This window comes from Falco rusticolus, chromosome 11 (genome assembly GCF_015220075.1).
Source record: "Falco rusticolus isolate bFalRus1 chromosome 11, bFalRus1.pri, whole genome shotgun sequence".
NCBI classification, from domain to species: Eukaryota; Metazoa; Chordata; class Aves; order Falconiformes; family Falconidae; genus Falco; species Falco rusticolus.
Window position 1 is genome coordinate 20,669,519 of NC_051197.1, and position 23,644 is coordinate 20,693,162.

Below are 23,644 nucleotides of genomic sequence, written 5' to 3' on the forward strand. Positions count from 1 at the left end.
TACTACTTTTGGAGGCAGTAGTAGGAATCTGGGTTTTTACACCTCTGCTTATCTTAGACAACCTTCCCCCAGTTAACATTGGTTTGTGCAGGCAGGATAGAGTAGGGCAGGCTTCTTTCCTGCACATCTAGGGAAAGCAAAGATAAGACTATTTTGTGCACACAGTGATACAGAAGAAACTTCAATCCTCATGGTATTTAAACAGTATTTTGTAAGCTACAATGCAAAACACTGATGTGCAGTATCCCGAGAATATGTACTAACTTTTTGACAAATTCTTAAACTACAATCACAGAAACTAGAGGTATTGTAGGAGGGAAACCAATCGGGCATTATATAAACTCTTTATGCCACACATTTCTTCACGACTTCTCTTCATATATTTGAATTTTATATAAACATACATGCACTATATATGCATATTTGCAAAATAAGTTGCATAATTTTGAATTTGCATAATTCATACTTCAGTGAAACATTCTTTTATTTTGGTACTCTTTAACCCACAGCCTCCTTAAGAGAAAAAACCTGTCTGTTTTAAATCTAGATCATGCCATTATTCTATGATACTTACTGTCGTCAGTGATAATAACACTTCTTAACTGGGCCCATTCCTGCAATCAATTTCATTTTCACAGTTCCCGTGAACTCCAGTAGGCATTCCAATACGTCTGCATTACCAGATTGGAGCCTCATTACAGTAATACCTTTTTTACTTTTATTTTTAGAAGGATGCTGAAAATGGCTAACTTTCTACACATTGTACATGTACAACCGTCAACAATCCAGCCCTTTATGAAAGTATTCATATATAAACATGAGTACTGCTTGTACTGCAGTTCTTTGAAAGTGTCTTCTCTCTCACTGCAGCCATGCTGTTCTGTAGTAATATAACACAATTTATTTGTGAAAATACATGCATCTACTTTCTATTTATACATTGGATTCTATACCATGAACTCGCCTAATTTTAATTACGCATCATTACCTAGTGATACAGATAAGAGAGCTCTCTCCATCTAAATTGTGAATACTAGCATCTCAGAAGATTTTTCCTTTTTTAAGTGAAGATAAGTTACCGCATTAAAAATAAATGAGTTATTTTTGTCAGTTGATTGGACACTGAGTACACATAATAAATCACTAAGAGCATTGTATGCTAGTCTACGTGCTAACCTTGAGCCGTAGTTTATCTATTGCCTGCAATTCAGAAGACAATAAGATATTTTACCCAATCAGCTGATCAGCTGAAGGAACTCAAAAGACTGAAATGGCTTTGAAATACACACGCTTTTAGATATCAAATTACCTCTGGAACCCTCTACCCAGAAGTAACTCGAACAAAACCCATTTGAAATACAGCTTCAATATTCAAAAAAATCAATAATTTAAACCACAGGTTGAACATTTTTACTGCTTCCACTGCAGACTGTCATTTTTTGAAATGAAAATGCTAATGGCACCAAAGGGGAAAGCTCCAGCCAAAAGAGATACATGTGTGCAGGCATGGATTGGTTCGAACTGCTGGTTTGCTTTCCCTCCCCCAGTTACGTTTACATAAGATCTCTTAAAATAAACAACTATCATTTTCATCACGTTGAAAAAAATGTTTTTCTTTGTTGCACTTAATGTTTCTGTCCATGAGAGCTTAGCTGTATCAAGACACTTCACTGTAAACATGCGTGCTGAATGCAAATACCACATCCTCAATTATGCTATTAAGCCACATTATTTTGAAGCAGGCACTAATGTCGTGCTTTTGAATACCAGCTAGCACACTGGGAACTCTTGTTTTATAGACAGAAAAGCAGGAATATAGGTGATGCTGTGTTCCAACATCTATATCAGAAATGGGAAGCAGTCCAGCGCACCCTGCAAAAAAACAAACGAGTACAGGTGGTCCACTGCTTGTGATAAAAGCTCATTTAAGAGCAGAAATGGCTGGCTGACAAAAGACTTCTTAAAGGATGAGGAAAACACATAAGGAAGAGACATGGTGGGAATGTGAACTCTTGAATGTAATTGAAGCAAGCTGCACATGGAGGATGTCTGACACAGAAGCAAATCTCTCCTCTGCATGAATTTGACTGTCAGACAGATTCTTAGCAGAGCTTGAAATCTGTCAGTCTCTTTCTGTGGAAACTTATCTTTCAGTAACTTAAACCTCATTAAACCTTGCACTTTCTGGCACTAATTTTTTATATCTTGTTAAAGGAGGAATGAAAGAAAGAAACAAACAAAAACCCCAAAAGCAATGAAATACACAGCACAAGACAGAGCTTATGTATCTACAGGTATGCAATACGCAACACACATGAACAATTTTTATTACAGTAGCAAAGCATCAATTTTAGTAGTGAATATAGGGGCATAAGAAAGAAGTTGTAAGGTTGATGGTCTTTGGTTTATAATTTTAATACTTCACTCTCAAATACATTCTCACTCTCTCTTTCATATACATTTAGAATCTTCTCCAACAACAGTGTTAGAATGGAAAACATAAATGATATTATGAGAGTAAAGTTGCTTAAGTAAAGAAAAGTATGTATTTGGATACATACAGTTTTACTGTAAAGTGAAGACTAAGTTTGCATTTCCAGGTTAAACTTTCTGTTTCTAGAAAAAAACCCCACAAATCCAAACCCATAAAACCTCTTACGAATTTTCTGGCTGATAGATTTGTTCAATTTCAACCCAAGATAAATGCAGATTTTTAGCCTGGAATAAGAAATGAGAAAAGTATAACCATTAAAAAAAAAGCAATACTAGAAAATGCATACTCCAAAAATTCGGACGTGGACTCCAATATTTTGCTCTCCCTAAAGGCACAAAACTGTTCTGGATATCAAACAAAGAAGTCCATAAATGTAAGCGGAGAAATTCACCTGAGTTTAAATATACCTAGAATACAGGAAAATAAGATTTTGTTTATTTATGTGTTTGAGATCTGCATTACCTTCATGTGAAGCCACCTATTCCAGGTACTCCTGGCAGTCTTTAAAACAGACCTCCTACACGATAGCAGCAATCAACTGACCTTCCGAGAACACTGCTGTTGGCAGCAACATAAACTTAAACAGAATAATAAAAAAACCAGCAGCAACTAGAAACCCAATATTCACATTTTCCTCAATTCTTGCAAAGTTAAGGAGGAAAAACAAACTCTTCAAGTTTGTGCTGGAGTTAAGAGACTCAGGCTGTTACAGATCACCCCCGGGCAAGAGCTCCAAGCACACGCAACAGCAGCATTCAGATGACTGCCAGCATCTCCTTCCCCCCATCCCAGTGTACCCAAACCAGCTGGTACCGTCTGGACGCATTGTTAGTTCCCCAATGAGGCACTTTGCAGCATTCAAGCCATGAAGTTTGTCACTGCTGACAATATTTGGATAGATTTAAGACGCAGTCCCATATAGCGCGCACTGGCAGTAGGTTAATCTTGAAATACAAAGCATGGATACTCTTAGCAAGGCCTGCGTTCAGAAAATACAAGGGGTGTAGGCTTCTGGCTCTTATCTGCTGTTGCAGCTACAGCCTGCAATGGAACTACATCCCTCAGCCGGAAGGACTGATAATTTTCTTGCTGTAGCCTCTGGATGTTTCCTCTAATGATCCCAGCATTACTCCTATCTTGTCTGGATTGACTTTTGCTCAGCATGCTCTCAACCATGCCCCAGTCTCCCACAAACACTGAATAATGCAATCAACTGCTCAAGCTAAATCAGCCGAGAGTTATAAAGCTGAGTTTCGACATATTGAAAACACTTCAATCAATGTCACTTTACTAAACCTTCTCTATGGCTTGATATACACATTAAATAAAAGGGTGGCAAACAGGAACCCTCCTGAACTGCACAGGGAGAGAACCATTGCAGGCAATAAACCTGCACATAACACCAACAATGCACCGACAACAGGCTCCTCTGGCTCCATTGTTTAAGCATGAGGTTTGAAAACTGACAGCGAAGATGCTTTGGGAAAGCGCATTACGGACAAGTTAGGAAATGTTTCCATTTTTGATCTATTCCACAATAAAGCAAAGACATAAGATACGGCTACAACTGCATTTGAAAAAAAATAATACATTTTAAGAAAATGTAATTTCTCAAAGAACTCTGTAATTGATGCTGTTTAACAGCAGCTTTATTGCCACACAATTTTTTGTTATTACAGATTTTGATGTTGCAATATGGCTTTAGATACATACATTTACTACACCATATGAATTGCCAGAAACATCCTTTTCTATATTTATGTGATTTATTAAATCATAAATCATAATAGCATGTGCCAGAAATTCCTTTTGAAAGACGTAATAAGGTAACAATTATCCTCTGAACTCCTTTCTCTGTCTTCAGAGAATAAAATGCATTAAAAACATACCCATTTGCTGCCCCATGATAGAAAATGAAAGCAAGTGTAATGGCTGCATCGTATGTTTTCGGTTCCTGCAGTTGGCTGGTGAAGTGAGCTTTGCTCCTGACTCTGCTGTCAGAGACAAAAAGAATAGTTTCTCCAATACTTTTAAGGAATAATCCTTAAACAACAGTATGGAAAAATTAATTGAAGAGGTTTGATTTTGCATATGTGCACATAAATGTGAAAAAACATACATGTAAATATCAAGTGTAAATGTAAAATATATTTCATTTGAAAGAAAATCAGGTATGTAGGGCCTCCTTGTATGGTTTTGACTTGAATCAATGAATTATACCTTTTTCATTTTATGCAACAATTCACAGAACTGGATAGAGGGGAATCGTAGCATTTTATTCTGTGTAAATATACGCAGAGGAGCAACATTACAAGTATTGCTATAATCCCCTCAGAGAAGGTTTAAGGCCTTGTAGATCAGCCTGTTAGCGTTTGGAGTCCCGTGTCTGATGACTGGCACAGTGAGAATGCTCCTTGTGTACCATGATTTTCCTCAATTATTTTTGATGGAAAAATCATAAACAAAAATTCACAGCATAGAGGGCGCTACATAAAGGCATTATTAACTGTGCAGGTGCAGGAAGGTAGAAGCAGCAGATCACAAGATAAAAATGGTTTCATTAATTAAAAGAAAGTATAATTTTACTCTCTCAAGTTTTGACTTTTTTTAAAAAAATACTTCTATGGAAGAAAAGATACATTTGTGATTTAAATAAAAAAGGAAAAAATAAAATAAAATCAACAGTTTCAGCACCAATTCAGATCTGGAATTCCCTCCATTTTCTTTTTTGTTCCAGAAGGACACCGTGCCTGAACCACATACTGCAAATGTGAAAAGGAAGATGGGGAGCTCTGAAACAATATATAATTTCCAAGAGTGAAAGTGGATTTTAAGCTTTACTTTGTTCAAGTGACATCAAAACATTCTTAACAAATAAATACATATACAAATGCTTTCTTCAGTATAGTACATGATATACCATAGAGCTATTTGTTTCTTAGATTTTGCTGACACATAGCTCAAAATTAAACCTTGGCATCATGTGAAGACCCAATCCTGTATCGTGCTATCCTGATTCTGTGGGAAGCTTACATTTGCAATTAACTTTAAGAAAATGCACATACTGTGATGTTTTAGTGAATTACAAATTTAAATCACAGCAAACTGATGCTTTGCTGAACTGGTGTCTGGACTCCCGTACTGTACAGGTTCTCACTGTTTAATACTCCCAACACTTCTCATCAGCTTTGGGTCAGAATCTGGAATCCAGATACTTCCATTAATCATATTATAGTTATGCATTGTGCCTACACATTTAATTCAGAGCATCATTATGCCCTGTTCATACCCTGTCACATCTAGGGATGGACACAATGCCTAATGAGGATTCAGAATACCATGTATGATGGTTCTGATGGCTGGCAAGCATCCTTATTAACAACTATACTTTTTCAGCGTCAACACACAGACAGACTATCCTGAGAAACAGTATCATTTCGTGACTCCACTAAACAGATCACAAAACAGTAATTAATGCCGTGGTCAAATTGCAGTTTGGTGAAGTTCTTTACAACAGAATTTTGATACCCTGTGTTTATCTAAAGTCCAAATTCTGCCTAAAATATGAGAAGAGCTCATGTCACTGCTTTTCTAATATTACATGCGTAAACCTTGTTTTATTTACAGCTTCCAGTAGCTTTCAGCTGCCACGTAACTGGAGAAGGCTAACAAACCCCTCAGTGTTCACATGACAACCTTTGTGCAAACGCATCCTTATTCTGTCATCTACTGGCGGCGTGTTTCCCAGTCATGTTCTCTGCCAGTCCTTACCAGTTTGCCAATTACACAAGCTGCTTCCCAGACATCAGACAAAAATTCCACAAGACTGCTGTGCGAGCGTACCCTAATTAACCATCAGCTTAATTAGACAATTTACTGTGTAATTAGCAGGCAATTAGTCAACACCTCTCAGATCTTATTGACTGCTGTGACAGCCTTCCTTAGTCTACACATTCCCATACGCTTCCACGACCATGATCCCAGCCCCATCCTGTACGACAGCAACCCTTGCAAGGGAAGGGAAATCATATTACATAACAAGGGAAGAGGGAGAAAAATCAATATATAGCCTGTTCATTTATTGAACTGTCTTCTAGCCAAGACTTTCTTTTTTCTAGCAATAGGTCAGCTGCTAATGAAAAACCATCCAGCTATAACATTAACTTATGTCTTTTTCATTTGTAATATGTTTTAGGATGTATTTTTTTAACTCTCATATTCCACTGAATTATCAGGCAAGCAGAAGTTAAGGAAAAAAACAAGTTGTAAACTTACTTACATATTTTAGCTTTAAGTATACGGGCAAGAACAGAGAAAAGGTGCTGAAAGCTGCTTTTGAAACCTACAGCTAGCACTGTAACTGCTTCACAATCCAAAACGCACCAGGAAATTCAAAGTAGATTAGTTCCAAGTATAAAAAGTCAATACGTGATAATAACAACATCAGTGTAATTCAGTAGAAATAATTCTTTGAAGTAGTATGAAATCCTCCCCACAAATATAAAGTTGTATGCCCTTGCACTGCCTGATACGAGAATGCACAATTAAAGATTATCATAATATGCATATTAAGGGAACATTAAAAATGTGTCTTCCTATTTCCTATTTCTATGGACCAAAAATTGGATTTTGAAATTAACTGTGACAAGACTATTTTGGATAATTCTTAAAGTAGCAATTCTAAAGTTCATAGGATGGACACACTTGCCTCCTGCTGAAATTAACTCTGTAAGATTTATTCATAAAAATCCTACAGTTTGAGTGAAGGATGGAGTCTCATAAAGGCACAATCTCTATTAAAGTAAAATATTTAGATAATTAAAAATCTCAAATAACAATAAGAAATGTTATTTAGAATACACTCACATATTTGCATTAGTAATAGGTATTTTAGCATAAGAATCTATCAGGTTTTTTAAACATATAGGACTTCATTCTGCTTTTGCAACAACGTCAATGAGGAGTAAATGCAATTATATCACTAAGAGATTAAAAAATCAGCTCTTTTCTTTCTTAACTTCTTGTGTGGGCAAATCAGATGTTAAACACAGCCAAACCTGTTTATTTACCAAGTGGGAACTCAAGACCTAAGATAACTCAAGCATTTAGAAGCATGTTGCCTTTACTTGACAGTGGTATACCCCCAAATCCCTTGAAAAATGATTACAGTAAATACCCTGTAAACCACTGTGTGGAAACACACTGGTTTAGAGCTACTTATATAACTTCAGCTAATGTCTGCAAACTTTTTAACAAGTTATACGCTACCACACACAAGCTTGACATTGATTTAAGAGTGTCCACATAGAGGCAATTTGGGACCACACTTCTGCAAACACGTTGCAAGGTTGCGTGGTCCAACCAGGAATCTTTGGGCAACAGTTGCAAGAGATGCTTCAGCCTTCTCACGGTTTTCTTGGTGGAGATGGGGAAAAATGGTCATTCAGCAGCAGGGCTGCCATTCAATATGCACAGCTGAAGCAAGAAACAACTAGCTGATGCCCAGGGGAGAAGGCATGGTGCTGGAAGCATGTCTTCTCCAATACATTTGCAGCCTGTTTAGTTAGTGAGGTCCCCAAGTGCCACCTACGCTCTTGCAGAAGCCAACATTTGATCACAGCAATGAATGTGGGCCTCAGCAAAGATGTTGAACTGTAAATCAGAACAACTGAAGCATAGAGACCACGTCCCCTTTATTCCACTTCAGTATCTCAGTAAACCTACAGAAGTCTGGATTACATTTGGAATTTTCTTATAACTAAAACGTGGAAATGAGGAAAATAATGAAATACTGACACACACACTTAACCAAATGGGGAGGGGTAAAGTCAATAACTTGACAGGAGGAAAACTTCTGAATTCTATAATAGCAAAATAAGTATTTCATTTTTTTCCTGAATGTCTGTGGTTATCTATTAAAGTGCACCATGACAATTCCTAAAAATAGGAAACTTTGTGTAATTTATGCTAAGGAAAGTCCAAAATGTTACATATAGCCTTATGCTGTGATTATCTTGGATAGGTATTTTTAAAATATAACTACAGTTTTCTCTAATACATTATTAAATACGTTAATGCCACTTAAGAAATTCATATGCAGTTGGTTGTTTTGAAGCAAAATACTAAAAGAGTTTGCAACAAATCTGAGTTGAGAGTGAAACTTCAGTGTGAAAATTCTAAATTTCAGATTTACACTTGGCAACGTCTAGTTTACATTTAAACTGCCTTTTTAGCTGAATTCCTTTTTGACACAAAATTATTTGACGTATTGCCAAGATTACCAATAACCTTCCAAGGGCATACAAAACAACTACAGAAAATGATATCTGAATGAGATTTTACACTAGTGTGTTACATATTTGCTTTTTAGAAGCCTGTTTATTCAGGATGTGATATTAAAAAAAGTTGAGTACTTCAAATACAGCCCATCAGGAGCTGTGGATCTCAGCAGCTTTAGAAAATCATGCATGTGTACTCTCTTTGTCTCTCTTTTGTTAAATATTTGCAGATACTTTCAGAAGAATGAGGTAAATAAAGCAAAAGTAGTAAAGAGCAAAGCAGCTTCTTTAACATAAAAAGAAATACTGTTCAGGATTTTAGCCAACCGTAAAATTTACATCCATTTTGTTTTACTGATTGGCTAATAGTTGCACTATGAATAGAAATCACATCTTCTCCTAAGTATTGGTCACTTCCAGAACACCACATAATACGCTAAGCAGGAATGAACACTTCTACTTTTGGCAGCTATCATTTATAGAAAGGCTTATGTAGCAAAATGCACAGTACTGCAATCTTTATGCTCTTCCGGATTTCACCAGAACTGCTCTGTTATGCCACTCAAAGTGCACAATGAGTTTCAGTAAAATATGCAACAGTTTTCAGACTAAAACCTACTTAAAATCTGGTTTACAAGTCTTTTATGTACAAACTGCCTAAAATATTCAAGCTCAAGGGTAACGGTCAAATATACACTTTGTATCCTTACACACGTGTCCTTCTCGTGCTGGGTCCCAGGGCTGGACACAGCGCTGCGGGGGGTTCACAAGGGCCGGGCAGGGGGACAGTCGCCTCCTCCGACCTGCCGGCCGCGCTGCTTTCCGTGCAGCCCAGGACACGGTTGGCTTTCTGGGCTGCAAGCGCACGCTGTTGGGCCACGTTGAGCTTTTTGTCCACTGGCACCTCCAAGCCCTTCTCCTCAGGGCTGCTCTCAGCCCATTCCCTGCCCAGCCTGTACGGACACCGGGGGTTGCCCCGACCCAGGTGCAGGACCCTGCGCTTGGCCTTGTTGAACATCAGGAGGTTCGCACAGACCCACCTCTCGAGGCTGCCAGGGTCCCTCTGGGTGGCATCCCTGCCCTCCAGCGTGTCGACCGCACCACTCAGCTTGGTGTCACTGGCAAATTTGCACAGGGTGTGCAGGATCCTACCGTCCATGTCATCAACAAAGATGAATAGCCCCAGGCCCAGTATGGATCCCTGAGGAATGCCACTTGTCACCAATCTCTACTTGGACATTGAGCTGTTGACTGCAACTCTTTGAGTGCAACCACCCAGCCAACTCCTTATCCACCAACTGGTCTACTCACCAAATCCATGTCTCTCCAGTTTAGAGAGAAGGATGTGCAGGACAGCATTGAAAGCTTTGCAGAAGTTCAGGTACATGACATCAGTTGCTCTTCCCTCATCTGTCAAAGCTCTAAGCCCATCGTAGAAGGTCATGAAATCTGGCAGGCATAATTTGCCCTCAGTGAAGCCATGTCGGCTGTCCTTTAGCATGGATGAGGTTTACTGACTCAATGCTCACACCCACTGCATGACAGATCCCTCTTGGCCTTCCACTGATGAGTTGTCACATTGTGCTCCATGCTGTGAGGTAACAGACCTCTCCATGAGAGACTCTGCTGTGGCTCTTGTTGCAGAAGAAATGCAGCATTTCTGTGATATCTTTTGCTACAGGAAGGGTGGGACTAAACATGTGCCCAGAGTTTTAATCCTTATCATGAACTTGTAAAAAGATTTTCATTGCTAAAGTAATAAATACAATCACAAAGAGAGAGAGAGAGACTTTTTACAGTCGGTTGTTTAACTCTTGCTTTAAAAGTGCAGTTTATTATCTTTAGCATTCAAAGTATTAATTAATCAAAATAACTCGACTTACTAATGGCAAAAAATAGATTATTAAAATGATACAAACTACATGGCCTGGTTTCAGCTGGGATAGATTTACGTTTCTTCTCAGTAGCTGGTGCAGAGCTGTGTTTGTATTTGGTATGAGAACAACGCTGATAACACACTGATGGCCTCAGTTGCTGCTGGGTGATGTTTACACCAAGTCAAGGACTTCTCAGTTTCTCAGGCCCTGCCAGCGAGAGGGCTGGAGGGGCACGGGAAGCTGGGAGGGGACACAGCCAGGACAGCTGACCCGAACTAGCCAAAGGGACATTCCATACCACAGAACATCACGCTGGGTATATACAGCTGGGGGAGCTGGCCAGGGCCTGCCCGACGGCCGCTGGGGTCTGGCTGGGCACCGGTCAGCAGGCGGTGAGCAGTTGTGTTGTGCATCACTTGGTTTTTTTCTTTTTCTTAGGATTTCCTCTTCCCTTTCCTCTCCTTTTACATATGATACTTGTTGTTTCTATAATTATTATTATAGTTTTATTTTCTTTTAATTATTAAATTGTTCTTGCTGCAACCCTTAAGTTTTACTTCCCCCCTGCCCCCCCTCCAATTCTCCTTCCCTTCCCACTGCAGGGGGAGGGCAGGGAGTGAGTGGTTGCAGGCTGAGGGACACCTAGTTGCCATCTGGGGTTAAACCAGGACACTACCCCACTTGCAAATTCATTGGTATCAAGAAGCAGCCTGTAACTACTTAAGGCATACATCTACTTGGTGCAGACTTCAGCTGCGGTAGGAAGGGATGTGGCTTATCAGTAATGACTTAGTTAAAACTCTCAGTCTGGACTCCTTGGCCTCTCTGCTTTCACTGTGTTCAAGCTGTGCTACTTCTCCCCAGACTGGGATTCCTCCAGGGTGAGGATGCACCAAGCCCCTACAACCACAGATATACAGACTGAGGAGAAGGAATGGTCAAACAAAGTTCTCTCCAATTCCTTAGACAGCAATTTCGAAGCTATTAAAGTTATTAGCATTTAAAGAGAGCCTCCAGGCTTCTTTGTACTGGGTCAGGGATAGGGTAAAACTACGCAGAGATGAGATCTGGCTCTTAAGTTGAACATGTCAATGAAATTCTTTTTCTTAAGGAAAAAGGAGGCAAATCTGTTTTCCTGCCACTTACTCAGATTCATAGAATGATTTGTACCTTTTTTGTAGCCAAATAACACATTTTCTGCATTAAAATATTCAAGTAATATACAATGTCATTGCTACAGAATTTAAAATAATAATAATAATAATAATTACATTCTATTGCATTTTCCTGGAATAGCCTTTTACCTCTCCTTTTAAACTTTGCTGATTTTATGCAGTGATCTAAAAATGTAAAAATTGAGGAACAATAAAGCTGGTATTTCTTATTAAAATTCTTTCTGAAATATGGAACAAAATAAGGTATGTAAAGAACTCCTAAGAATATTGACCAATAATAATAATTTTAACAATTGTAAAACCAAAAAAAAATTTAACTCACAGAGTTTTGTATGCTAAAGACTCCTGTAAAATGCCCATTTTTCTGTTCAAAAATGTAGTTAATAAAAGTTGTCTGATGTTATTTAGCAGAAAGGCAAACAGTCCTTTTTAGATTTGACATTAACAATCTGATCATTTGTCTCCCCAAAGAAAGCCCATACAGCTTTCATACAGACCACACAATAAAGAATAGTAATATTTCTGTTTACTGAGATATCAACTGGCATTTCGTTGCAAGTCAATGGTCTATCTTTGCTACAGCATACTAGACCTCAATCTGGCATCTACAAATGTCAAGAGTATAAAAAAAAAATATAGGATGGAAATCAAAAGCATGTTCTAAATTCCTAAAAAACAAACAAAGTTCACCTAAACATATTTGCTGCAGAAATCAGTACAATATTCAGCTGTCAATCTTGAAAAACAATGAGGGAGCGATGCTGTCAGTAGGACAGGATAATAACATTTCAAGCAGATGTTCAGGCAGGGCTCTAATTCTCACTGAACTCCCTTGGTAAGCATTTAATTTCTTTATCATATGCAAGCTAGGCAAATTGTACTTCATCAAAACTGTATTGTGAAATATTAATATTTCATATTATAGCAAAACTCCATAGAATAACCTTTGTCATATTAAGAACATCAGAATTTCAAATGTCATGGTTCTGCATTTTAATGCATCTTAAATAGCTTTTTGGCTTGGCACCATAAATTATAACTAGTTTAATCTAAATTACTATGCTGTAATATCATACAAAAATATACATTTTGTAATACAGATTTACTTCTGTGAAATACTAATGTTATGGAAAACAATGTGTCATTGTACCATGATTTTTTTACCACCTTCAATTATGATACAAGGTGCACACAGTGCAAATGTACAGAGAGAAAACTAGTTGGAGCCTAAATATGTATATTGTAATAACAGCACATAGAAATGCAATACATCCTGGGTAAATCAATTAATTCTCTACCAGCAATGGTTTTAATTTAGAAATGGTTCTGAAAATATATTGTAAAATCTACATCAGTGAACTGTATAAACATATATTATGACTAGAAAGTTTTCTCCACCATGGTTTAGTTCAAATTTAATTCAGTTTTAATTGTAGCTTTGTTTCTAAAATCATCCATGCAACTTGCTCCATATATAATGAAAAAATATTAAAGATTAAAAATTAAGTTAGTCTGCATGTTGATTTCTGCCAGTTCTCATAATAAAGGCAACTGTTTCCACATTATTGAAAGCGACAGCATCACAAATCAATGCATGTCACAACAGAATAAAGACAGATGTATCTGATTAATCAGAATTAAATTTCAGAAGTGAAGGAAGCATCTGAAAATCAAAGCAAACATTTCTGCTATCCCAGTTGTTTTTTTCCCCCTTTTCTGAGCAGCCCATACAATGCAGTGAGAGAACAACAAAGCCTGAAGTCAGTTGATAAAACCCCAATTTCTGCTATAAACTTCTCACTGTGGTAGTGTATATGTTATAGAGGTGCGCACACTTCATCTGACTTATTTTGATAGTATGTTTATATAAACTTTCTGATTACAGGTTTTAATGCAAATTTTGTGTACTAAACAATACTCACTAATAAATTCTAAGTAAATAAAGCAGCTCAGCATAACACTTCTACTAAAAAGCTCCCACCCGTAGTTATTTAATTAATGCAGTATCTCCCATTCTGCAGGTAGTTTGCTGTTCATCTAAGCTCTAAAAGCGGTAATAATTGGTATTCATTTATTGTGAATTCTATGATATGCAGCTCCCCCCTTTCGCTGCGATATGTGGCTCCCCCATTTCCCTTCAATAGCTTGCCAACAGAATTTACAAATAATGTGTCGCAGCACAGAGTTATCTGAGTAAGACAGAAATACTATTTGAACCAAAAGAGCAACGAGCTATTGATCCTGCAGTCAAAAAGGGAAGACAGGAATGTAGGAAAAGGTGTGTGAAGGGACGTTTTTGTTCTGCTACCATTTGTCTTTCCTAGTGATAGTCTGTTTTAAAGGCAGCTATTCGCACTTCTGGAAGAAATCAAAACTATGTGATATTATAGCTGCTGTGCAAAGAGATTGAATTTAGTAAATAAAATTCTACAAGTCACGATCCCCCTCACAGATACCTACACATACAGGTACAGTACCCTAAAATTAATATTTGCATTACGCTATAACATCCAGTACTTTCTAAAATATTTCGAGTGCAGTATATACTTAAAGGTATAAATACTCTGAAGGAATTTCAGCTATTTCTCAGGTTAGCTTTCTCTATGGTTCAACAGTAGTACAGCAGTATGCAAGAACAAACTTTTGCTGAATCAAACAGAGCTGAAATCCTTACCCTACAAACAGAAAATGCTACAGAGGTTGTCACAAAGGCAACTATGCAGCAAAGTATGTGGGTGTTTCAAAAGGAGTGAGCACAGAACGAAACAGTACTACGCTAACTCCCTCTGTGGCAACATGTGATGCTTTCAAGGTGAGGCCAAGACAGATGAGGGTTGGAAAGACTGCGGGAGTAAATTAGGGTTCAGGGGCTAGATCTGCAACATTGCTATCCAACATTTTTTCCCTATACAAGAAAGTATGGCCTCTCATGGGCTGCAGAGATCCCTAGCCTAACATTTTAGAAGAGTTTTCTGTGCTAGGTAGTGAAAGAGGGAAAAGGAGAAGTTCACATGAAATGAATCCTCTGTCTTACGAGAATCACAGCTCTACAGCCGGAGTCCTTGGATCTCCTCTTCCAAGACTTATCCTGCTCTTCTCTCTGCTCCTATTCTATCACACAGTAGTTAACGCATGCACATCTGTGGCTAGGCTGTATATGCTTTTCACCTGCTATATGTCACTCAAATTTAGCCTGCATCAGTCACTCTTGCTGAAGTCCCAAAGGATGCCCATGGTCAATCGGGAAGCCACCGGTTTCCCTGTTGGTTACTGAATGCAGTGGTCAATTTAGTGATCAGCTCTGGAAAAGGGAACATTTCTCCTGCTGCTAATCTCCCCACTGCCACACAGGCAGTTTCTGCTTGGCCTTTAGTTACTGCAAATAAGAAGGAAGCCCACAAGTTAAACCTAACCAGGAAAGATGAAATGAGGAGAGGAAAGGGATGAACACAGAGTCCTGCTTGCATCGATAACAAGGCTGAAGTGGAGGAGCTTCAGCTGCAAAAAACTGTGTCTAGCAAGCTCCCTTCTTCCCAGAAGCTGTTCCGCTCTTGGGAGCTGTACTGTCTGGGGAGCAGCTCTGCCTCCTCCCACTGACTCTGCAGGCTTCAAACAGGAAATCTTTGCTCCTGGTCCTGCTATGCAGTTCGCTGTGACTAGCTAGGCAGGACAGCTCAGTCTGAAATCTCTACTTCCACAGGTACCACAGCCCAAGAGACCATTCTGCTCCCTGCAGAACACTGCACAAAATTTATGTCTACATAGTCAGAAGCTAAGTCTAAAAACACCCGTAAGTTAGCACATTATGCCAACCTGTATTATTCCAAACTCTCTACCAACTCCTTGTTACAGCATGAAGTCAACAAGAGAAGCCTTTGTGTAGTACTCATTGTTCACAGAAGAACTGCTGTACCTCATCAAGGTTTTCTTCACATTTGAAATATTTAGTTTTGTAGCATTAATTACCATGCTACTATTATATATAAAAGCAATTTTATTTTTGCTGCACCTCACAGCCAAACATCTCAAATCACATCACAAATACTAAGGCTTAACACCTGTGGGAAGTGCACTACTGGGAAGAATACAACAGTAGAAACTAGCTAGTACTTGGGTAGGACACAGTTCTATTGCACACATTGACACACAATTCAAGAGTTTAGGCACCAAAGAAAGACTACTGCCTCCTACTGAACCTTAGAAAAAGCTTAGCAATAATGATCACTGGCCTAGAATTCATCCAAAGGACTTTGCTGAACTCTTGAAAATAAATGCCACCTGCAATATTTTCCATCTTACTGCAACAAATAATAAAAAAAAATGGATTTTATAACCACTTAAGATACTTGCTTTTAGCAATCCTCTCACTTGAAAGACCTCCATCCGAGTCACACCTCCAGAGCACAGCATCAGTGGAACACTTTGCAGTCGCCATTTGGGAAATGACTCAGAGTCTGCTGCTTAGTGGAGTACCAACATCGCTTCCTACAACATGTATGTCTTTCCTCCTGAACTCCCACCCAAGCTGGAACTCAGCCAGCGTCTGTTTAGCTCTTAGATGCACAGTAATCAACGTGCAGTCTGGCAGGACTGCAAGCATACCAGCAATAAAACTGATAAATAAATAAATCTCAGTTCTTGCTATAAGTTGCCTTAGCCTAGGCACTGAATAATTACAGCTGATGGTATGTTATACACATAAGTCAGTTGTAAACATACTTGAATGACATTTATGTCCTAAAAAGTGTTTTAATCAGACACCCTGTGAAGTGGATTAGAATCTCCATTGCAATGCAGAGGAACGCTTGTTTCCTTAGGGCTACTTCAGATGTAGAAGACGGCAAAAACCAGCCTGACATATTTTGCAGTATGCCATAGTAATACAGCACTTTGCCCTTAGACCTTCCTCATACTAGAGGGCCACCCTCTATGGTTAACTCATTTACAGCGCTCACCCATGTAGAGGGGGCAGAGTAGCAAATCCACCTTTAATCTTCTGCTAAGGTCTCCATTCACCAGTACACTTCTACATCCCATCTCTGAACCAAGAATAAAACCCCCCTGTTTCCAAATTCATCTCAAAAGCTCTCTTCAAGCCCACGCTACTCTGTGTCACTGGTCGACAACACATTACCATTATTCACACTGTTACTCAGGCCTAGGCAGAGGATTTACCTTTGATCCTCTTCCTCTCTTTGCAAGTCAAACTGTATCTACATCCCAGCCAAAATCCTGCTTCTTTTCTTCGCAATACATTTATCAAACTGTTTTCTTTCACTGTCTAAACCTCTTGCTCAGTCTCATTTTGCCATTTTGGGAGTAGTAACAGGGAACCCACCCTGAACGCAATTCTCAGGTCAAACAAGCAATTAGACACTTTAAATCTACACAAAATGCTTTATTTTAGGTGCCACACTGAGCTACAGCCTTCAAGACTTAACTCCAACTCGTTCCTCTTCCACTACATGTTATTGAAGATTTATGTCACTGTACTACAAACGTTCTGCAGAACCACTCTTCCCTCCATAGGCTTGTTTTATGTTGCTTCCATCTTTCTCTTCCACTACGCACCCAGCCTCAAGCTTACACCCACATTATCACATTGCAACTGCAACTCAATTTCAATGGCTTATCTTGGCAGTCCTTGGCACAGAAGCTGCCTTTCATGAGTTGTGTGATAAAGCTGTTACTCATCCCCTTTGCATTCTTATCCCTCACAGAAAACATTTCCATTGCAGTATTTTAAAAAAGGACTATTACCTTTATTAGCTGGCTAATATTAAAAGGTTGGGCAATAATAGGGAAGAATGTAACAGTAAACAAACCCAGAAACTGTGTCACCTTTACACTGCACTGTTGGAAACTCCCAGATTAGTTGACCTACACAATGTACTATATCCTTCCCCGCTACCTTTATGCTAAGTAGATTTAATAATGCCATTCCCAAAAGATTCAGATTTTTCAAACATTCAAATAAATGGTTACATGCTAAATATAGCTTAAAATATTTCCTTACCTTGTCCAGGGAGAACGTTTTAGTGACAGCAAAGCCCCATCCAGCTTCAAAAGCTCTTCGAATCATTGAAGAACTAGTAGTAGGGGTTGCACTGGCAAGGCCAAAAGGATTTGGAAACTTCAGTCCAGCCATTTCTACACTGATGTCTACTAAATCAATAGGAGTATAGAAGAGTGGTAGTTCTGGAACAGTAGAAACTGCAACACCATGTAAGGACTGTAAAAACCAAACAAAAATCATGATTTTTTTTATTCTTTTTTGTATAATTTATTATTAACCCTGGTAAGGGAATAATTGATATATAACAATGCAAAGTGTAAATATTGTACTATGTGTTCAGCCTTGCAAATCAGCAGAACATGCAAACACTTGCATATGTAACATCTTCTGTCCAAATAGCATTCATATTGAAATATTATGCCATGCTGGAAGTAACTGAGTAATAATTATTATTATTTTACAACCTGTACTGCTAGCCTGGTTCAGTCCAAAGGTTTGTTCAGGCACTCTGAATAACCGTTCTGTTCCCTGCAGCAGCCAGCAGTAGTGAGATTGAAAAACAAAAACCCACAGGTTATGCACAGACAGACCCTTTCTAGGCTGTTTTTTTCCCCTAGGTACTAATCAATAAAAAGTGATTAATATATTAATCTTAAATAAATAAAATATTTATTTAAAATAAAAAGTCATTAATATATTAATATTAAAAATGAAGGAAGGGATCCATGTGCAGGATCACCCAGCCCTAGCTCAATGTATTTTGAACTCCTGCACCTTTTTCCCCCCATTTTAAAGATTTTATCTAGCCTATGCAATGGGATATTTCACAATATATGCAAAATTATTGGTTTGATATTTAATTGTATTAATATAAATACTTTAAGGGGGACAAAAATTAGACTGATTTGGAATCAAAGAACAACACATTCATTACGGCTGTGACACCACAGTCACTTTTGTTTTCATTTTAAAGACAGTCTTTTCTCTTGAGAGTCGGTGAAAAGCTTTCAATGTAAATGTTGCATCTAATATTGTAAAAGTTGTAGAGAGAAAATCTTTCCCCATGTATGGATACTGAACAGCACCCTAATCAGGCTGTGGTTGGTAGAATTAAAATCTTTACTTGCTCAGATGGTTGACTCAATAAAATCACAAAGAGATGAAGCGGTAATTTCTAATATAGAGAAGCCCTACACAGTTTTTGTTCCTTGTGTTCCCAGTAAGTACCAGCAAAAGATCACAGCAGTTTCTTCTATCCTTAAAAAGTTTTCTTCAGCAGGAAAAAAAAGAACCACTACTGGAGGTGTGGGGAAGATTTTCTGTAACAGAGTAAAAACCACAGCCACTTACAAATTGCTGCCTTTCAGGTTGGTTCAGGTTGGGCTTTTTTTTTTTTTTTTTTTTTTTTTAAGGAACTTATTTACCCTATTTTTGCCTGTGAAAACTAATATGCATGAATGGGATGAGTGTTTTCCTGTTTGTTTTAGTGCCTTTTGTTTCCTAAGCTGGTTCAAAACCTACCAGTTCATGTCTGCTTTGTCTTGGGCCTGCCTGGATTCACATCTCAGATTCTGATCCCAGATCTTTGATTCCTTGGACAGACAGGATACATCTGGGGTCCAAATTTTCTGATGGCTTAAAAGCACTGAAAGCAGTAGAATTGTCCTAGCCTGAACGATGTGAACCTGAATACGTCCCTAATGGCGGACTTTTTGAGAAAAGTTAATTTTTAAAGATCCCTAACACTTGGGACCAAACTCCCTTCAGCATCACAACCTCTCCCAGCTACAGGCAATGCAGCCACACTTTTGAAAAAGCCAGACATCCTGCCACTTGCTCCCTCCAGAGTGTTCACTGCTGCCGCCAGGTCATATGCCACAGGGCTGTTTCCCTACACCAAGAGAATGGTTTTCTAGAACACCCTAGAAAACCAGACAGCCCGGCACTCTAAATTTCAAAAGCTTCTGTTAACTGACAAATCAAAGGAAAAGAAAAAGAACAAAAAAAAAGAAGAAGAAAAAAAAGAAGTATTGTCTTTTGATTATTTTGGGTTTGATTTCATCTTTTAACCTTTTTTTTTTAGTCTTTCTTAACTAAAATTTCAACTGCACAATGTTGTTTGCAATGCCAAAACAGAACTTCCTCGATCACACAACTGAAATTAAAGCATTTTTAAATTAGCACTTTTAATTAGCACTTTTTGTCTCCTACATATTTGGAAGTGGGGAAATCAGCTGAATTCAACACTGATCGACTGAACTCTTGTGTTGAACACCTTGATTTTGATTCTGTAAGAACAACAGCAAAGAAAGACATGGAAAGGTTTTTGGCCCATTCCACTTTATATGCACATGTGACAAATAAATCTGATTTTCCATTTTGAAAGCAGTTATTTTTTAGTTCATTTGCTATGCAGAATTGTTCAAATATTCTCTGTGAATACATGTCAGCCTGTGTATTGCTCACAAAGTATTCATTGCTTGTGTAACTGTAAATATGGATTGCTATAGACAGACAGATTAAGTGCTTAATATAATCATAGTGCTTAAATCACATTGTTCTGTTTCTTTTTCGAAGCAGGATAATTTAATATCTAAAAATAATTCTCACCTAAAATGAGCATTGCTTGAAAGTGATTCTTTACTAGAGACCCCAAATAAGCTTTCTGTGATAAAACAGAAATTAAATCCTATACAAGACCAAAAAAATTAAAATCCACCAAAGCAGTGAAAGACTTTTGAACCAGGTGGTTGAATACACCCAGGCAAAAACAAGCCTTGCTTCCTGCATGCCATCGTGCAAACTGGTCATAAGCCACTTCCCAAACCATCTTCTTCCTGCCAAACTTTCTTCACAAGGAGCAAACCCACAAACATTTCCATCAAGATGCACTCAGGCATGGCAAGATGTGCCTAATGGTTTGTTAATGATGAGGTGGCCCAGGTGGAGATGGCAGGGGGAGGATTAAAAAAGGTTTCAATGGAATAAAACAAGTCTATAAAAACACACAGGGGCAGGATGTAGCTGAAGGTTCAGTAGCCAATGCTATACATCGTCACAGATTTATCTCCCTCCTTCCTATCACCTCCCTTTTTGCGCTATTTATTTTTTGCTGTTTTTTCCTTTCAGCACAATGCTTATAAAAGAAATAAATTTACTAAGCCCTGATGCATTTTCTACAAAGTGAAACTTTTGACAAACTAAAATGTTTTATAGCTTTCTGAAAGTAAAATCATCTTCATAATGAAGGATTTCCCTGACATTGCACAAACAAATAGGAAAAGAAAGCCTGCAGGCAAGGGTTTATTTATAATAACCTTCTCTTGATTTTTAAAAATAGAAAACAAAAAGTGTGGCCCATTCTTCCTCTCATTCAATGCCAACCAGCTGAGCTAACAATATTGCAGGTACTTATTGTTCTATTCACGGTGATTTTGTGGATACTGGAGCAGTGAAAAATCCCCAGCACGCTGCATGCAGCGGCCCTGCCTTGCTCTAACCAGGGTACGGCCAGAGGCAAAAGCCACACAGTCCACAGTGCAGGGCCGACAGGCAGGAACTCAGCTTTGGACCTGATACAATTTGTGACGCTGATTTTCTTTAGATGGATAAAATTCTTAAGCACAGTGATATGGTCTAACTGCATTTTTGGGCCTTTAACAAAGATAGACTGTGAAAGTGAGTAGTTGTATTACTGTTATTTTTCACAGAGAGCCTTCTCTACAAATCCTGCCTGCAAAAGTCCTTCTGAATACTCTCATCTCACTCCTGCTTTCTCAGTTTTTAAGTCTGATCTTAAACACATCTTTTCTCTCTTGCACGTGCTGCTTCTATCCTCTCCATGATTGCCATTACTTAACTTTGTTAAATACGTTTAAACTTTGTTAAACATGTTTATGTTTTTTCATACAATCTCAGAACGGCTGTGGTTGGAAGGGATCCCTGGGGACCATCTAGTCCAACACCCTTGCTCAAAGCAGGGTCAACTCCAGCAGGTTGCTCAGGGCTCCATCCAGCTGGATTTTCTAAGGTCTTTCCTGGCTTTCCGTTTCTGGAACAGACATATTGCTTACTCCATGGTAAGCAACTAAAATACCAGGTTTCCTGCACCACCTTTTTGCAAATGGTGCTTTGTTACTCATCTCCATGCTAGTGTTTCATATGTTGTTCTAGCTAAACAAAAGGATATTCAATTTTTCCTTTGATTATGCTGAAAAGCAGGAAACATCACTAACAGCTTCAAAGACAAGCTTCCTGGGAACCACCTATCTCTACTATTGATTATGAAATAATGTACATTCATGCATGCTCTAGGAATGTATGAGAATGGTCAACCTTCATAAAAGAATCAACAGCTATACTCTTCAGATACAAAGCCCATATATTTTTTGACAGCACAGATAAAGTAAAAACAGGAAATACACAATACTGGTTCAACATAACACAGTGATGTGTTCAAAATTCATACTGAATCATGTCTTAGTGAAGTGCAATTTATACCAGTTGGGATCGAGCCCTCTATTTTTAAAGTGTATCATGCACATTTCAGTCTAGTCAAAATATAAAAGAAAAGAACACTGGGGAGTTTACAGTAAAGAACAAAGAGATTTAAATAAAAGAAAACTTATTGTGAATCAGAGAGGAGAAGTAACTTTGTAAGAGGCATTTTAGTGAGAAAAAGAAGATGGCAGCTTGATCGCCATGTATGGGAAAATGGTCCACAGGTAAGTATATAAATAGAGCAGACGCAAAGTGTTAAGGCTGGTGCAGTGGTCCAGGAAGAAAATACTGAAAGAATCATGATGCAAGAACTCTCTTTGCTCTCAAGGCAGGTATAGAAAATTAGAAGTTAGTTCTGCAATAACTGTGAATTACCCTGAATGTAACTATTACATTGCTAAATCCCATTCACTGATCAAAAAGAAATGAATGGTAACTGAGGCATACAAGAGAACAGCAGCCTATATTGCTTCTGCACAAGATCATGAAGTCACTGTTGGGACAAAAAGCGAGGGCCGTTACAATCCCCAGACTAAACAGATCACCCAGATTACGTTACAGAAATTTGTACATCATTCATGGAATAACAAAAAAGGTTCAATTCTGAAATGTTGTGAATAGCACATAGTTGCATGAATTGGGCTGGTTGTGTTTGAATCTCTACTGACATGCAAAGAATAGTTCTAGGAAGACTGACTGTATTTTCTAACAGGTTTTACTACAGCTACCCTTAGCTAGGCTTTGACTGGTCATGTTTATAGAAACTAACCTGAGAGAACTGCAGGCAACAATTTCTGAGATGAACCTATGCTTCATATAGTGGGAGGAATATGTTAAGAGGCAAGAGCTACTTCGGCAACTAATGATGGAAAGCTTCCAGCATAAGAGCAGCCAAGAAGCTTCTGTAAATAACTCCCAGTTTTGAACATAAGGCATTTCTGCTGGAGAGTCCTGGAGTCTGGATCTCATGCTTCACTTGACCATGTGCCAGAGCTTGCAATGACTTTAGTTTCAGGGCACATATCAGGCCCATCTGTTTGCTTAGCCTTTTGCCTGGAGTAGGTTGGGATACAAGCAGCGTGCCATTCAAACAGTGCATTCTGCAAATAGTCGGGATGGTGTTTTTGAGTTTCAGTCTTTGACATGGTCTTGGATTGGCTGAGAACTCCTATGGAACAGTTTTATTTTGCTAAAGGCTGACTGCATATTTATAGAATCATGGTGCTGAGAATAGTTGGTGATTTTGGAAATGGCTACCTATTCCTGTAACCAAATTCAAATGGATAGATGGTATCAATAGATTA

At 38.4% G+C, this 23,644-nt stretch overlaps 1 protein-coding gene across 1 annotated transcript in view; it reads right to left on the reverse strand.

The window, feature by feature from the left end:
- DPYD (dihydropyrimidine dehydrogenase) overlaps window positions 1-23,644 on the reverse strand; it is a 366,851-nt gene that overhangs the window by 161,366 nt on the left and 181,841 nt on the right. The window contains exon 13 of the mRNA XM_037404065.1: window positions 17,841-18,056. Coding sequence (XP_037259962.1) covers window positions 17,841-18,056 — 216 coding nt within the window. The remainder of the gene's footprint in view (window positions 1-17,840; window positions 18,057-23,644) is intronic.